General features: G+C 51.9%; 3 protein-coding genes across 4 annotated transcripts in view; all 3 read left to right on the forward strand.

The window, feature by feature from the left end:
• IGDCC4 (immunoglobulin superfamily DCC subclass member 4) overlaps positions 1–3,083 on the forward strand; it is a 41,513-nt gene extending 38,430 nt beyond the window's left edge. For both annotated transcript variants that reach the window (XM_055278122.2, XM_063638856.1), the window contains exon 20: positions 134–3,083. In XM_055278122.2, the coding sequence (XP_055134097.2) occupies positions 134–544 (411 nt within the window). In that variant the 3' untranslated portion in view covers positions 545–3,083. The remainder of the gene's footprint in view (positions 1–133) is intronic.
• The window catches only part of CILP (cartilage intermediate layer protein), a 193,900-nt gene that overhangs the window by 3,341 nt on the left and 173,546 nt on the right, over positions 1–17,013 (forward strand). The gene's annotated exons all lie outside the window — the stretch shown is intronic.
• The window catches only part of IGDCC3 (immunoglobulin superfamily DCC subclass member 3), a 49,805-nt gene continuing 39,395 nt past the window's right edge, over positions 6,604–17,013 (forward strand). Inside the window, exons 1-2 of the mRNA XM_055278125.2 lie at positions 6,604–6,920; positions 9,203–9,508. Coding sequence (XP_055134100.2) covers positions 6,818–6,920; positions 9,203–9,508 — 409 coding nt within the window. The 5' untranslated portion in view covers positions 6,604–6,817. The remainder of the gene's footprint in view (positions 6,921–9,202; positions 9,509–17,013) is intronic.

Below are 17,013 nucleotides of genomic sequence, written 5' to 3' on the forward strand. Positions count from 1 at the left end.
TGTATCCTTTACCGGCTCCCATGTGATACCTACTCTGATGGAGGGTCAGACTTTCTGCCCCATGTACGCCGGTCATTCGGATGATCACTCTCAGTAATGGTCACTTTGTCTTTGTGTTCTCTGCTCTGATCAGGGCAATGGGAGGAAGAAGTCACCCCCAGCCTGCAGGAACCAGGTGGAGGCCGAAGTCATTGTCCACTCTGACTTTAGTGCATCTAACGGGAACCCTGACCTCCATCTCCAAGACCTGCAGCCTGAGGACCCTCTGCCTCCGGAGGCTCCTGATCTCATCTCGGGTGTTGGGGATCCAGGGCAGGGGGCAGCCTGGCTGTACAGGGAGCTGGGAGGGTGTGAGCTGGCAGCCCCCGGGCCAGACAGACTTACCTGTTTGCCAGAGGCAGCCAGTGCTTCCTGCTCCTACCCAGACCTCCAGCCAGGCGAGGTGCTAGAGGAGACCCCTGGAGACAGCTGCCAGCTCAAAGCCCCCCGCCCTCTAGGAGCCAGCCCAGGCCTGCCCAGATCCCCGGTCTCCTCCTCTCCCTAGCTCTTCCCAGAGGGTGTGGTTTGGGGCAGGCAGGTATGGATCACATAGGATGTGACACCTGTGGCCGTGTATGTCCACATGTGTGCCTGTAGATACATCATCAAGCCCTTTGGAGCTTCCTAAGGTGCTTTGGCTGTGGGGAGAGGAAGACATGGATTATTCACTCCCCCCATACTCTTTGTGATACACATGTGACATGTGAAAGACATACGAGACACTGTTACATGTGATGTGCACATGTGTGAAGTGCATGTATGTGTACTGGTTGTTAAGCTGGGAAACCATGGCCCAGGCAGTGGTCACTACAGCCTGATTGGTCCTCCAGGTCAGGACGGTGCCCCACAGTGGTCAGTCCCCAGGCCTGTGGGCCCCCACCTCCATCACCCAGCCTTTTATTACACACTCTGAGAGTGTCTCCAATGCCTGTCTGACAAAGACAGTCCCAGCCCATTTTCCTGTCTGGCTGGGTTGAGTGCAAGCAGGCTCTGAATGCCTAGCATTTTAGCCGCATCACCTCCCAGCTCCTTATTGCCCAAATAGAGAGGGTGGCCCTGGCTCCCCTCCGAGCAACTCTGCATTTAATTTTGTAATTTGGGAAGTGCCTGGTTTTGAAAATCCGCTTTCTCTCACTCTTCCCCTTCTTCCTTGCCCCTGGCTGCTCTAGTGTTCTGTCTCCCAGTCACCTCACTCTCCCAGCACCAGTGCCCTTCTCCTGCTCCCAGATACTGTTTCCTTTCCTCTCTCCTGTTTTCCTTTCTCTGCTATCTCTCTCACCCCTCCCAGGCTGTGTCATCTGGTTCTCCTGCCTGGGTTCAAACTCTGCATCCTTCTCTAACAACATGACTACCTCATGTCTGCTTCAAGGCCCCCGTGCCCCTCCTGTATCCACGGCTGCCGTGCACTCGCCTGCCATCCTCCTGCCTCCTCTTCACTCAGTGCTTCTGCTTGCCCTGCCCCAGGCAGCCCACCCACGCCCAGTGCGGGTGTGGAGAAGACCTTCTGGCTTCCCTGCATCTTGCCTTTGGGATTGGGATCCAAGGGTTCTCCATGGATGGATCCAAGTCATAGAGGGGAATGTTTGAGACAGGGAAGGGGACTGTGATCCAGAGGCTCAGAATAAAAAGATGCCCTCCCTTCTATGCAGGGGGGCAAGTTTACTGGATGGAGATGATTTGGGCCTTTCTTCCAGAAGAAGCTAAAGGAAGAGAAGGGGAGTGAGAGTTCAGGGAGGCTCTTCCCACCCTGTGAGGCTTGATTTGATCTGGGTTGGGGATGACAGGAATCTCACCCTCTGGGGTGCTGGCAGGGAGGTCTTTGCACAGGAAAAGGGGTAGCTCATTTCAGTTTGTTTTTTCTTTAAATTGAATCCTCAAGTCATTTTCTGTTCACCTGCCGCACAGGGACAAGCTTGACTTCTATTTTCTGTGTAGTGAAAACAATGTCATTTATTTGGTTTTTCAGCTCAGCCCTCTCATAGGAGCATAGAATGTTAGGGTCTTTACTCCCTAATGATGTCTGATTGGCACATCAAGAGTTAACTCTGGCTTCTGGGCCAAATTAGAAATAACCAGTCCATTTTTCCTTTTTTTTTTTTTTAATGGTGAAATGTCTCTTAGCACAGTTGCGGCTTCCTCAAACCCTGAAAGCATCTGTGTTTATTATACTCGGGTGTCACTCACTGTTGATGTCTGCACCTACGTTTCCACCTCCTCCCCGTCCTTCAGCCAGCCTATGATAACACTAAAGATTATTAATGTTGGTTTTGTATCTCGTTAAAGACAGAATTGTCACTTGTACTATTTCCGTAGCATTCAGCGCTGCTGTGGCTAACACCACTGAGTATGTTTCATCATTGCTCTGAAGGTCAAAAGCCTCATTTTATTTTGCTGGTTTGATTTTTTTTTTTTTAAAGAAGAAAAAAAAAACTGCCCTGAATTAAATGGCTGTTTTAACAGTAGGCTCTTAGCATTACACCACATAGTCATTTTTCATGTTCTTGTTTAACAGGCACTGAGGTTCTGGTTTAAATTAAATAGCTGCAAATGAGACAATTTATAACCCATTAGGTGGGGTGGAAAATTGTTTCTCAAAAGCAAATAAGTAATAAATCTGGTATCTGCCTATAACTCACAGTTGATAAGAAAGTGGCCATTTCTCACTAGCATTATATATGATTTGGGCTCTGGGTAATTTGGAAGTGTTAGGTTTGTGTCTTTGTAGCAGTATTTTTATTAGAAAAGAATCTACTGGCCTTTTACAGGGTATTAGTCCCTTTGTCACCTACCATTGATGCCTTAAGTTTTTTGAGTCTCAATTAAAAATCTTCCTTTTCTTGATGCATGACAAGTGTAATCAGTACTTGCTCATTTATTTGTCTGTATTTAGTTTATGCTGTACTATTTAATTATCCTTCCAGCGTTTTTTTTTCTCCTTACAAATATGATATTCTTTAGTGTTAAGCTAAGGCATTGATTCATGTATCTGTCCTTATAACGAATTAATAAACTATTTTCCAGAAATGGGGAATTCTCTTTTGGAACCATTGACTATGACTAGAATTTCCTCAGCCTTTGTGCCCTAGGGAGTTTATTTCTTACTGGGATGGGAAATGATGTTGTTGTTGTTGTTTCTGAGACAGGATCTCTCTCTGTCGCCCAGGCTGGAGTACAGTGGCACAATCACAGCTCGCTGCAGACTCAGCCTCCTGGGTTCAAGCATTCTTGTCACTGTAGCCTCCCTAGTAGCTGGGACTACAGGCACATGCCACCATGCCTGGCTAATATTAAAAAAAAAAATTTTTTTTTATAGAGATGTGGTCTCGTTATCTTACCCAGACTCGTTATCTTACTCCTGGGCTATCTTACCCAGACTCGTTATCTTACTCCTGGGCTAAAGCCATCCTCCTGCCCCAGCTTCAAAAAGTGCTCGGATTACAAGCATGAGCCACTGCCCCTTGGCCCAAAATAGTGTTTTGTTTGCTTGTTTGTTTGTTTTTTCAGACTAATCTCACTTTGTCGCCTAGGCTGGAGTGCAGTGGCGTGATCTCAGCTCACTGCAACCTCTGCCTCCCGGGTTCAAGTGATTCTCCTGCCTCAGCCCCCCGAGTAGCTGGGATTACAGGCGTGCACCACCACACCCGGCTAATTTTTGTATTTTTAGTAGAGACAGGGTTTCACCATGTTAGCCAGGCTGGTCTCAAACTCCTGACCTGACGTAATCTGCCCGCCTTGGCCTCCCAGAGTGCTGGAATTACAGGCATAAGCCCCTGCACCTGGCTCAAAATGGTGGTTTCTTTTTTGAGGGTAAAGAGCAGGTGTTCATGGAAAAGAACTAAACCATCTTCCTCCCTCAACAGGCACTTAGGAAAAAGACGTAAACTCAGGAAAGATGCGTGCTTTGATGGCACTTCCTTAGACTCTCTGGGGATCTCTTTCCATCTGGGCACACATTTCTCTGAACTTTTTTGGGTGCAGGAAAGAGGGAACAACTCCAGAGATTTGGGCTCCACAACTATTCTCCTGTATAACTCTGGTCACCAAAATTACTCATGGCCACACAATCACACACACGTGCACTGTGTATACAAGCTCAGAGACCCGCACATGCATACTTGCCTTCACAAACACCCTTGTGTCTGTCCGTTAATGCAAATGTGCACACAGTCTCACACACAAAACTCCACACTCACACCCCACACACATCTTGGCATCACAGTTGGCAGCTGCTGTCTGCTAAGATCTTTACAGAGCCCGGAACATGCTTTCTATTGGAGGGAATCAAGAGCTAGAGGCTGCTTTGCTCAGGACCACCCCCAAAGTGGTGGGCCAGACCCAGAGTTAATTGACAGATCAGACAGAGAGATACTGCACATTTTGCACTCGGCAGAATAGCCATTATTTGCATATCACTCTCAGACCAAGGGTTGTGATAAAGAAGAATTAAACCCTTGTCAAAATGAATTTAAAATGACAGCAATTCAAGACACCAATTTGACCTCTTCAGAGTCCAGGACAAGCCAAGAAGGGGTTGTTGAGAATTCAAGCCCTGCAGGAGGGAGTTCCAGGATTTTAGGCCCAGGGAGGGCCCTTCCCCTCCCTTTCCTAAGGCCAGTAGACCACCACTCCCACCCTTTCTCACAATGAAATCCAATAGGGCTTTGGCACATTGGGGTCCTCGACCTAGAATTTTTCCATTGCTTCCCGCTGCTCACATGCCTCATATCCTGCTTCTCAGGCTCATCTTCCAGTAGCTACCCCAGAGTGAACAGTCCTGAGCTATGCCAACCCCATCACTAGTAAACTGTCCATCTACAGGCACTCTGATTACTGGAGGCCTGTACTTCCTTACTTATCTGTATCAAAGTTAGTTTTTTGTTTGTTTGTTTGTTTGTTTCGAGACAGAGTCTTGCTCTGTCGCCCAGGCTGGAGTGCAATGGTGCAATCTCAGCTCACTGCAACCTCCGCCTCCCAGGTGCAAGCTATTTTCCTGCCTCAGCCTCCCGAGTAGCTGGGATTACAGGCGCTTGCCACCACGCCTGGCTAATTTTTTTGTATTTTTAGTAGAGACAGTGTTTCACCATATTGGTCAGGCTGGTTTCGAACTCCTGACATCAGGTAATCCACCCGCCTCGGCTTCCCAAAGTGCTGGGATTACAGGCGTGAGCCACCGTGCCTGGCCCAAAGTTAGTTTTGTACATGGTCCCAAAGTTCCAGAGCTGGTATCAAAAGAAAGACTTAGTTCTTCCTCTGCCATCCCAGTCCAGTGCCAAAGGAGCAAAGAGCTACATTAGGCCAACTTTTATTATTTATTTATTTATTGAGACAGGGTCTGTGTTGCCCAGGCTGGAATACAGTGGGACTACAGGCATGCACCACCATGCTTGGCTAATGTTTGTATTTTTTGTAGAAACAGGTTTTCACCATGTTGCCCAGGCTGGTCTTGAACTCCTGGGCTCAAGTGATCTGCCCACCTCGGCCTCCCAAAGTGCTGGGATTACAGGTGTGAGCCAGCAAGCCTAGCCTGCCACCTTTAATTCTCTAGCTCCTAGAACTTAGCAGCTGCTCAATAATTTTGATGGACTAGTCTATCATGTGGACTCAACAAAAGACCATTTAATAGCGAGTGGCTGAGATTCAAGATCTCTGAGGGCTAGTATGGGTATGTCTCTGCTAAAAGACATGCTTATTTTCTGTAACATTCTCACGTGGGACCTCTGTTGTCTCCTTATATGTTCTCTGACATGAACGTTTGAGGGCCTTCTTTGTGGCACAGAAACGTTACTGGGAATTTTAACTTTTTATGTGCTTTTCCAGTTACCAGGTCATTTGTCAGGACCTCTGCGGTTTAAAGGTCTCTAGGGATGAACAGGAGAGATAAGATTATTTTCATCCTTCAGATGAGCTCAGAGAGAGTGACTGGGCTAGGCAGCAGGCAGAACCCAGGTCGGAAGCCAGGCCCCTTTAGAGCTCTCATTGTCCTGCTGGGTCCGCTCTCTCCAGGCAATCCTCCCCAGCGGAGCGCCAGGACTCCTCAGTCCAGAGAAGCCAATCTTGCAGCTACAGGATCTATCCTTTGAGTGGAAGGACCAGAAATCCATGGAAAACTGAATCTTTGACAACTTTAGGCAGCTTTTTAGAGAATTATCTCTAAAATATGGACTTGGAGGAGGGCGCAGCATAAAGAGTGGGTCAGAGCAAATCCCGCAGCTGTGAGTGTCTTTCCGCAGCCCGGACCCACTCCCCAGTCCGCTGGGTGTCCACTTCCTCAGCCCCCCAGGTCCCGGGCTGGCCCGCGCGGGGAGGGGATACCCGGCTGCAGCCCGGGACGGCGCCGGCCGCTCCAGCCACAGTTCAAAGCGCAGGGGGCGCGTCCGCCGCGCAGCCGGGAATGTCCGGCCGCTTAAAGCGCTCGCCGGCTCTTTTGTTCCCCAGACCGGGCCTCCGGGGAGAGGGGGCTGGGGGAGGGGACCGGGAGCGGAGAGGAGGGGGACGGCGGGCTGGGGAGGAGGGCGGGGCGGCCGCGAGCGGTGCGAGTGTGGAGCGCGCACCCCGGGCGAGGCTGACAGATCGCCCGGGTGGGTGCAAGATGGCGCAAGCGGCGCTCCCCCTGCGCCCCCCACGCTCCTGAGGAGGCATGCGGCCCCAGTCCCCCACCGCCTGGGCTCGGCCCCGGCCGGAGCCCCAGCCCCGGCCCCGGCGCCGGCCCCGCGGGACGCTGTGAGCCGCGAGAGGCCCGGGAGCCGCGCGTCGCCGAGCCGAGCGGACCGAGAGCCCCATGGCTGTGCAGCGCGCCGCGTCTCCGCGCCGCCCGCCCGCCCCGCGCTGGCCCCGGCTCCTGCCGCCGCTGCTGTTGCTGCTGCTGCCCGCGCCGAGCGATGGTGAGCGAAAGCGCCCCGACCCGGGCGGTTGCGGACGGAGCCAGTGGAAGGGCGAGCAGGGAGGGTGCGGGCGCGAGGGGCGGACCCGGGGAGAGCGGCGCAGACCTGAGGGCGGACCCCGCGCGGGAGGGACCCAGCGGCTCCGGACGGGGGAGAGGGCACCAAGGCCGGACTGTCGGGGGCCCTGGGGGCGTGTTGAGGACGGAGCCCCCCGGAGGAAGACTGGGGCTGGACCCGGAGCCCAGACTGAGGGGCAAGGAGTGCAGCGAAGCGGGAGCAAGCGGGGCGGGCTGGCGTAGAGACAGGGAAACGAGCCAGGGGAGACCGCACGGCTAAGCGCTGACCGAGGCGGACGAGCTGGGGTGCTCGCTGCCCGGCCGTGGACATAGCCCGAGGCAGCCAAGACAGGGGACAGCAGCCTGGGGAGCGGAGACCGGGACTCTGACGGCTGCACTGGGCGGAGATGGCACGTCCTGCATTTGGAGCTGGTACTGGGCTGAGGAGTGCGCGGGAGAGACCGGATAAGACGAAGGAGATTCCTGGAGGGCGGCGCGTGGCTAGGGAGCGACCCGGGACAGAGCCCGTGAGCCAAGAAGGAGAGAAGAAGCCACACAGAGCGAGAGCGAGCGAGCCGCCGGGATGCTCACGTGCCCCTGCCCTTCCCCGAAGTGTGCACACGCGGAGACCTTGCCCCTGGCTCTCGCGGTCCGCTGGTTCTGCTGCCTGGAGCTCGGCTCTGCTGCCTGGAGCTTGGTCACCACCACCCTGTTCCCTTTAGTGGCTGCAATGGTCCCATCTCCCGGGAGGGGAGTGCAAATCTAGTCCCTTAACCCTCCCACCTCAAGTTCCCCACAGACACTCATCTGGGCTATTCTCTCTCCACTCCTCTCCCAAGAAGTAGAAGCTAGCGTCCGCATCAAGGAAAAACTTTATTCCCCGACAGCTATACCGGGGTTGGATTCGGGGCTAAGACGGGTGAACTCACGACATGGGGAGGATGCGCAGGGGTTTGAATAAGTGCGATCCTAAAAAGTCTTAAAACATTACATCTTCCTGGGCCGGGGACGGGGGAGGAGGGTGCGGGGGGCGCTGGGCGGGGAATGCCTATAACCCCAACGCCCCTCCTTTCTCCCCACCCACTTCCCCATCTCCCCCAGCCAGAGGGCCCTAGTCTGCTGGGGAGGGGCCAGCTCCAGGATCGCTAGTTATCTGGAAATGTGAGGAGGGGGTCTGTGACTGCCATTTCAGACCAGGTGGGTTCATTCCTCCTCGAGTGGAGTTGTAACTGGTCTGGTAAGTTGCTTGCTGGAGAAGTTGGTGACTTGGCATCGTGCCTGGCATTGGAGTGCTTGTCCCTCCAGCCGGGCTTCTGATTCCCTGATCGGCCTTAACCCCATCTATTCTTTGGCCTCCTTCTTTCCCTGCTCATTTCTCTTCTGCAGGAGCAGAGAGGTTGGCTGGAAGTAAAGGTTCTAGGAGCACCCTCTTCCTTGGTTTTGGGAAACCATAGTTGGTGTTTGCTACTCTTCATCTCTCCCTATGACAAAGGCAAAACGACCAACACCCAGAGTGCCAGAGGAGAGGGGCAATGGGGCCACAACCTAGTCTGTACCCCGGGTACTGGGACCACACACCCTGCTCCCTGCCAGGCATTGGACCAGGCCTCTGATGGGTTTTGGCCAGCAAAAAGAAGCATGATTTATTACTATCTCCCTCTGTATTTCTTTAGAACTTTAAATTTTTCATAGTGCCTTTGAGTCTGTTAATCATGTCATACAACCCTATGACCCAAGCTCCATTGTTCTTCTTCGATCTAAACAGATGAGAAATGGGAAGCCAGGATATGTTGAATACTTTACCTAAGGTCACACCCTGAAGGTCTGTGAGGCTTCAGTGCTTATCCAGGGTGACCATCGAAGTAGCAGCAGCTGTATTGGAGTCAGTCTTGCTTTTGGGTCCCAGTTTTGCAACTACTGACTGTGAGACCCTGGGCAAGTCACTTGACATCTCTGGGCTTCAGTTTTCTTACCTGTGAAAGAGGAAATAGTACAAATAATATCCATCTCTGAGATGGTCTGATGATTAAGTAAAGTACCGCCTTGGATGGCACTTTGTAATGCATAAAGTTCTATATATAATAGGAATTCCTGTTAACATTACAGAAACATGGGGATGGGGTGCATAGACCCAAGGAACTTGGAACCATGTGGGTGGAGTTCTTCCTGGATGTTCATTTCACACTAACACCCCTATTTCCTTCCATCTCCCCTTCCCCAATGCAGGTCTTGGCCACTCTGCCGAACTGGCATTTGCTGTGGAGCCAAGTGATGATGTTGCCGTCCCCGGGCAGCCTATAGTGCTGGACTGCGGGGTGGAGGGGACCCCTCCAGTGCGAATCACCTGGAGGAAGAATGGGGTAGAGCTGCCAGAGAGTACCCACTCCACCTTGCTGGCCAATGGGTCCTTGATGATCCGTCACTTCAGGCTGGAGCGGGGAGGCACCCCTTCGGATGAAGGTGACTATGAGTGTGTGGCCCAGAACCGCTTTGGGCTGGTGGTCAGCCGGAAGGCTCGCATCCAAGCTGCAAGTAAGTGGATATCCCTTGTTTTCCCTTTGTGTGAGCCAGCTGGTGATCCAGGGTCAGCCTAGGGCACAAGGGCAGAGGAAGCAGTCCCATCTTATGCAGCCTTCTGGAGGACTAATTTCTCAGCATGGGTCGGTTTTGAGGTGCCTGTCAGTGATTCGTGGCGGTGGAATTATATCATATGCTTGTTTAACTGACTGGAATGTGAATTGACAAGAATGTAGCCAAACACCCATAGGGGAGTTGGGGAGAAAGCTTTACCCAGTTCTTGGGTCAGCATGTCTTAGTTTCCATATGCCTGTCATACTTTGAGCATCCCGGTTCTCTGAGTTTGATTCTTGTGTATAAAGATAAATCATTCCCATACTTTAAGGGTGATTAAAGAAATTCTTGAAGGGTAATTTTGGCTACATGCAATTTTTAATTATGTGCTTAAACTAATGTAAACCTTTGGGTAGGATAAGACCTCTGTATACCAGTAATGAAATTCTGGAGCTTGTTAACAGTTTGCATTAAAAAAATATGGTAGGATAATTTCAGAATTATCTCAATGATGACATCACTCCTACTCACCTTCATGCTAATGTGTGTTTTTGAATGGGAGAGAAAAGGCAAGGCAAGATGTTTCAGCTCTAGAATTGTGCTTTGCTTGTGCTGCTTGATTGTCAATTGTGGTGATGAAATGATGACTGTGGTTTAACTGCTCTGTCCTGCAAAAATTATGTTATTGTTGAATCTGTGCACACTGGGAGTGTGTTGCATAAACCAAAATTCTCCATGTATCCCAGGGAGGTGGCGAGCTGTGGGCAGTGGGGTCGTGGTTGAAAAAGAGCAGAAGTTTTGGCAAGTGGAAAATGTTCTCCATCTCATATCTCTGGACCTCTGGAAGGGGGTGTCCCTTTAAAGAGGCTGCTTTGACTATTGTTGGTAACAATTCTAGCTAACATTTTTTTTTCTTTTTTCTTTTTTTTTTTGTTTTTTGTTTTTTGAGACAGAGTCTTGTTCTATCACCCAGGCTGGAGTGCAGTGGCATGATCTCGACTGACTGCAACCTCTGTCTCCTGGGTTCAAGCGATTCTTGTGCCTCAGCTTCCCCAGTAGCTGGGATTACAGGCGCGTACAATTACGCCTGGCTAATTTTTGAATTGTTTGGTAAAGATGGGGTTTCACCATGTTTGCTGGGCTGGTCTTGAACTCTTGGCCTCAAGTGATCCTCCCACCTCAGCCTCCCAAAGTGCTGGGATTACAGGCATGAGCTCCTGCACCCAGGTCTAGCTAACACTTTTTAAGTACTTGCTGCATGCTGGGCACCCTGCCCAAGTGCTTTACTTGAATTACTTCATTTTGTCATCACAACAGCCCTCGGAGAATGGAAGATAGGTCATTATCATCCCCCTTTTACAGAAGAGAAAACTGAGCCTTAGGGGGACTCAATGGCATTCTGGTAGCAGAAGAGCCAGGACTGTCATCTGGGCAGCCTGAACCCACACCCTCCCACTTAGCTCCTGTGGCACGCCGCCTCTTTCCTGTCTGATCGCTGACAAGTTTCTTCCTGGCTCTGAGGGCATTTGCACAGTTGCTCTGAACGGCTGGTGAGTGATGAATCAGTTTGAGGCAGGAGCCCTCTCGCTGGGTTTAAGATGCCCCTTTGTTCTGAGGAAGGCTGATCCAGGCCCCCATATGGAGTTCGCTGGGAGGCAGCCCTGGACTTTGAGACCAAATCACTTCTGGCTCAGCCACCCTCATCTCGCGGCCCTCCTGGCAGTGCAGGGGAAGGCTGGTGCAGCCTCTGAGCAGATGGCTGGGTGTGAGGAAGGGAAGCGTGGACAGAGGGTGGGGACCCCGGTAAGATTTGCAGATCAGAGAGATGAGACTCCTCAGGGAGATGCTCCCCATACCCTCCCTGGCCTGTGTCAGTGCTGAGATATAGATGGCCCCTGCTGAGGCCTTTGCATCACCAGCCTCGAATCCTGGGAGATAAATCCCCAGGGGTTTATATATATATAGCTAATTGTAAATATGCTTTTTTATAAATGGTAATACCTTCAAGATGTTTGGTTTCCTTAAACTCCTAACAATATAGTACAAGAAATTAAGCTGTGGGTGGGGTGAGCTTGGTTAATCCTTTGGGGTCCTGGAGACAGCTGGGGGGTTTGCCTGTAAGCTCTGGCAGTCTGACATGGCCCTCTCTCCCCTGCAAGGCTGTGGTCCCATGGGAGAATGCTCAGATGCCAAGCAACGGTGCGGCTGGATCCCCTTTTCTCACTTCACAGGCTGATGTCCCTAGAAACCTCCAAAGCTGATTAGCTGCCTGGGTTTCCTCCTTCGTAATAACTCCCTGCCCGTGTGCCTGCTGGCACTGCAGATGTTGTGTGACACAGGAGGGTGCCTTTCTGAAAAGGTGTGAGGAGCCCTCTGGAGGCCCCTGCTTCTCCTGCCTGCTCCTCAGGGGCCCGTGGGGAGGGGGGGCATGCTAAGCACCCCTCGAAGACTCACAGTTCACCCAGCAGACTAACCCAGGGAGGCAGATGGGTGTTCAGGTCTATGTCGGTGGGTCTGCTGGGCATCTGAGCTCTGGGCCAGAGGCGGATGGTTAGAAATGCATACCCTTCCATCCCAGGGGGTTCAGATGCTGTCCTCAAAAGACAGCCTGACCAAGGTGGCTACACTACAGGCTGATTCCTTGGGGCTTCAGTTTCAAGTGTTTCCCCTTTAGAATGGAACAGCTCAGGCTCCTAAGAGTATTCACGCTCGGGAGCCCTAGACTGCATTGCAGCTCCACGTGCTTGTAGTTTGGGGGCTGAAAATTGAGACTTGTTAAGGATGAGACCCTGGACAAGTTAATGCTCCCTCATCCCAGTTTCCTTGCCTGTGAAATGTGCATGTGATCCTGCCTGGTAGGGCGGCTGTGAGGACCAGCACACCCCACACTTTGCCTGGCACGCAGGAGGCACTCAGTAACGGGAGCTGGCACCGCACTCCTCATCGAAAGGCGGTTTCACTGACATGGTCTTTAAATGTAATCTTGGCTACCCATGGAGGTTAATCTCCAGCAAAAGCAAACTGCCTGACTCTGCTCCCGGCCCCTGCTTTCTCCCTCGCTGGGATTCATTTAGGGAGTTCTCCAGGGAAATCTATCAGGGAGTGGAATTATTGGAGCCAGAGTGCATCTTGTTTTGTTTTAACCCCTTCCCGGGAGGACTGAGGGTTCTCTCAAGCCTCAGGGTGTGGGCTGAAGCTGGCCTGGCCTCCACTATCCCTCTAAAGGGGCTGACCCGGGGGAATGTGTGCATTGATTCATACCTGAGGCCTGTGTGCCTGAATGACTCCAAAAAGGGATGGACTAGCTACAAGGAGGAGGATGGGGGACCCACCCCGAGTCCCTGCCACCCTCAATCCCTGCCCCTCTTTCCTAGCCTTAATTCTTGATCTCAGGCCTCTTGGGGAACTGGGGTGATCAGCTCTATGATCTAGTGCAGGACTTCCCAAACCTTACTGAGCCTGTGAATCACCTGGGAATCTTGATAACATTGAGATTTTGAATTCATAAGTCTAGGCCAAGGACTGGCAAGAGCCCAGGTAATGCCAATACCGCTGGTCCACAGGCTGTACTCTGAGTAGCAAGGGGCTAGCAGAGACCACTCCCACATCATAACCTCCGCTGTGGGGATCTTCAGGCAGCATAGTGAAGCCTTTGGAACAAGGGCTTCAGGGCCAGACTTCCATGGGTCTGAACCCCAGCTCTGCCACTCAATGATCAGTGCCCTTGGCAGGAGTTACTTAGCCCTCTTGAGACTCTGTACCCTCATCTGAAAAAATGTGCACCATTGCATCCGTCTTTCAGGGCTATTGGAGGAGTAAATGAGGTGATGGGTCTAAAGTACCTGGCATAGGGCTTGGCATGTAGGAAATGCTAAGTATTATTGTTGGTGCTCAGTATTGCCCACTAATTTAGGATGAGGTCCCAGGTGTCTCAATCCTGGCTGGGTTCTCCAAGAGCCAAGATTGCCCTCACTCCCAGCCTGGGGCCATCTTGCCTGGGCAGGCCCAACAGTGGTTTAAGTGTGGGTTGTGGTGGCAAACAGACCTGGGCTTGGTGGGCTTGGGCCTTGGCCCCACCACCTGCTAGCTGTGAGATCTTGGCCAAGTCACTTCACCTCTCTGAGCCTTGGCTTCCTCATCTTTAAAGTGGGGGAATGTGGTGGCTCATGCTTGTAAATCCCAGCACTTTGAGAGGCTGAGGCAGGAGGATCGCTTGAAGTCAGGAGTTTGAGACCAACCTGGGCAACAGAGCAAGACCCTGTCTCTACTAAATAAATAAATAAATAACATGGGAGGGGGATAATATAAAATAATAAAAAATACCAAGGAGAAATGTTGTGAAGATGACCTATGATAATGTGCAGGAAGAGCTTAGCACAGGGCACAAAGGCAGCATTCCTTAACTATTATTAAGGTACTAATTATATATATATACACACATATATATATATTTTGAGACCGAGTCTCGCTCTATCACCCAGTGCAGTGGTGCAATCTCAGCTCACTGCAACATCTGCCTCCCGGGTTCAAGCAATTCTCCTTCTTCAACCTCCTGAGTAGCTGGGATTACAGGTTCCTGCCACCACGCCCAGCTAATTTTTGTATTTTTAGTAGAGACAGGGTTTCATCATGTTGGCCAGGCTGGTCTCTAACTCCTGACCTCAAGTGATCCACACACCTCCTCCCAAAGTGCTGGGATTACAGGTGTGAGCCACCGTGTCCAGCCAGGTACTAATAATATTAACTATTATCATTTTGAGGAGCTAACAGAGGTGAAAACATGTTAAGCTGTGAGCTCCTGTAGTTGTGGTATGACTCCCGGAAAGGTGCCTGGTGACTCCGGACTCCTAGAAAGAGGCAGTGGGACATAGGGAGAGGAGAGAAAGTCCAATTCTAGTCCCCTGCTCTCTCCGCCTCAACAAGTCACCTCACCTCTCAGGCCCTCAGTTCCTACTTCTGAAGTCTGAATCATTCTAACTTGTCAGAGGGAAGGCAGTTTCACCAGCTATTCTAGAGTCCCTTTTCAGCAAAAAGGCTCATGGTGTGTGGCTCTGGGGGCAGAGTCTGGGTGGAGGTCTGTGGAACCAGGTTGGAGTGGGGGTTAGGAGAACTGCGGGCAGGAGCTGCTGGGGAGTACAGCCTGGTATTTAGGGTGCCCTGTGTAGGGAGGTGGGTCATGGAGGGAGGTAGTTCCTGGCACAGTGGCTGGTAACCCTGGAGGCCTCTATCACCTTGAGGTTAGTTGCTCAGGCCTGGTGCGTGGAATGCAAGTTCTTCTCTCCTTCTTGAAGGGCCGCTCAACTGAGGGAGGCCTGAGGAAGTCTCCCCCAAAGCTCCTCAAACACACACATCTGCCTATCCATTAGGACAGGAAGCTGCTGTCCCCAGCGATAAGTGAGTGCCCATACCTAGGCCTGCCCTCATGCCAGGGCCTCACCTGTGCCCAGCCACAGCTCAGAGGTAGGTGCAAATGGATGGGGTTCAGACACTTTAACCTGCCAGTCAGCACTGCACAAACTGACCCTTTCTGACACCGCTGAGAAGTTATGTGGTAGGAAAGCCCTTGTCTGGACACCAGGGGTCCTGTGTGGCTGTGGACAAGTTGCCCACCCTCTCTGGGCCTTGCTTTTCTCATTATAAGGTGGGGGGGTTGGACTGAGGCCCACCTCTGCTCTGGGGTACGAAGGCTTCCTTCCGTCCGTCTTCAAGACGTGCCTTTCTCCCCTGGGCCTCCTCCAAGTCTATTTCTGCCTGGTTCTTCCCATACCTGATCCCTCCCCAAAGACCATCCTGCTTACAGTCATATCTTCCTCCCCTTCCTAAGGCAGGGAGCATTTGTGGTCTGTGGCATTCAGGCTACACCCTCTCGGTGATGGCTGCTTGCATTGTTAAGTAACTGTTTTGTGGCTGGATATTCCATCTGTCTCCTCAACTAGATTTTAAGCTCCTAAAGGGCTTCTTTCTTTTGTATTTCTCATGTCCCCTGCCTGTGGAGCCTGGTAAAAACTAAATGAACATGTGGCCTTCTGGGACAAAGCTGTCTCTCTGTCTCTCCTCTGTTTCTCTCTCTGCTTCTCTTTTGCTCCTCACCCCACCCCCCTTGTAATTGATAGCACAGCTCAAAGGAACAGAAGCTTGTGAACGGGGAGGATGGGCGGGGAATATAATGCACGTGGGGCAGGATCCTGGGGTGCTGCCGCCGCGTGTTTATGTCTAGAGGAACTGAGATTCTCTCTTCCTCACCAGATGGGGTGTGAATCAGAGACTAAATTGCCTGGTACCCCCTCTATGCCGAGGTCTTGGGTCTCCTGCCTTGGGCTTTACTCTCTAGCTAGACAAGGCCTATGTCCCCAGGCTCATTGGCCCCCAACTGTAGGGGGAGGGCCCCCTTACTCTGTGTGCAGGGCCTCCCCTCACCCCCACCCGCAGGACTTGAGTGTGGAAGTCGAACGCTTCTGGTTCCCACACCTTGGCTCCACTGTCACAGGCAGCCAGCTGGCCCCTTAAGCACAATGTGCAAATCTTCTCTGTTCCTGTTCCTGGCATTGTCAGCGGCCAGGCGCCTTGGCTGGGAATGTGGGCCGGTGAATAGGAGAGGCATTTGCAGCCTGCAAATGAAACAGGCCCCCAGCCCCCCTTAACCCTCTGTCCCCTCCCCACCCCCAGGGAGAAAGGACTTTTTCACTCCTGGCCTTCTTGTATTGCCTTTCCCTCTCCCCTCTTCTCTCCAGAGTGCCTGCAGGCTGGGGCTGGGGTGTGTGTGTGTGTGTGTGTGTGTGGTGTGTGTGTGTGAGAAAGAGAGAGAGTTTTCCACAGTAGCTTGAAGGCTGTTCTCCATAGCTTTCAATAAATGTAGAATGCAACAGAAGAGTACCCAGGATGAAAAACCAAACAGCTCACTGCTGTCTTTGTTTAAACTGGACTGAGTGATTCCACCAAAAATGTCTGCCTGTGTAACTAACCTATGACACCTTTATTTTCTCTGGCCGTAGCCTGGTTGCAAACAAGGAATGTAGAGACCAGTAGTGAGTGAGTGTGTGTGTGTGTGTTGCCAGGTGGGTCTGAGCATACAGGTGTGTGCCTGAAGGATGTCAAGGGGCCTAGGGTCGGGGTCCATCTCTCCTCAGAGGGCTTTCCTGTGGAATCCCTCTTCCCTTGAGCAGTAGTAGCCAGGCTAGAAAGCTGAAGCGGACAGACCCAGCCTAGGGCAAGAGGAGGTGATAGATAATTTTATTAGGTCCTGTAAGGGACTGACCCTTACCCAACCAAGCTGAAGTGAGAGAAGAGTGGGGCAAGCCCTGGGGCACTGGGTGGAGAGCGGCAGGGGGCGGGGGGGGCTTACATTTGGGGTGTTTGGGTGTGGCCATAGCCCCTCCAGGAGTCTGGGCCATAGTTTTCCTTTTTCTTTTCTTTTTTTTTTTGAGACAAAGTCTCACTCTGTCTCCCAGGCTAGAGTGCAGTGGGGT

This window comes from Symphalangus syndactylus, chromosome 5 (genome assembly GCF_028878055.3).
Source record: "Symphalangus syndactylus isolate Jambi chromosome 5, NHGRI_mSymSyn1-v2.1_pri, whole genome shotgun sequence".
In the NCBI taxonomy this organism is placed as follows: Eukaryota; Metazoa; Chordata; class Mammalia; order Primates; family Hylobatidae; genus Symphalangus; species Symphalangus syndactylus.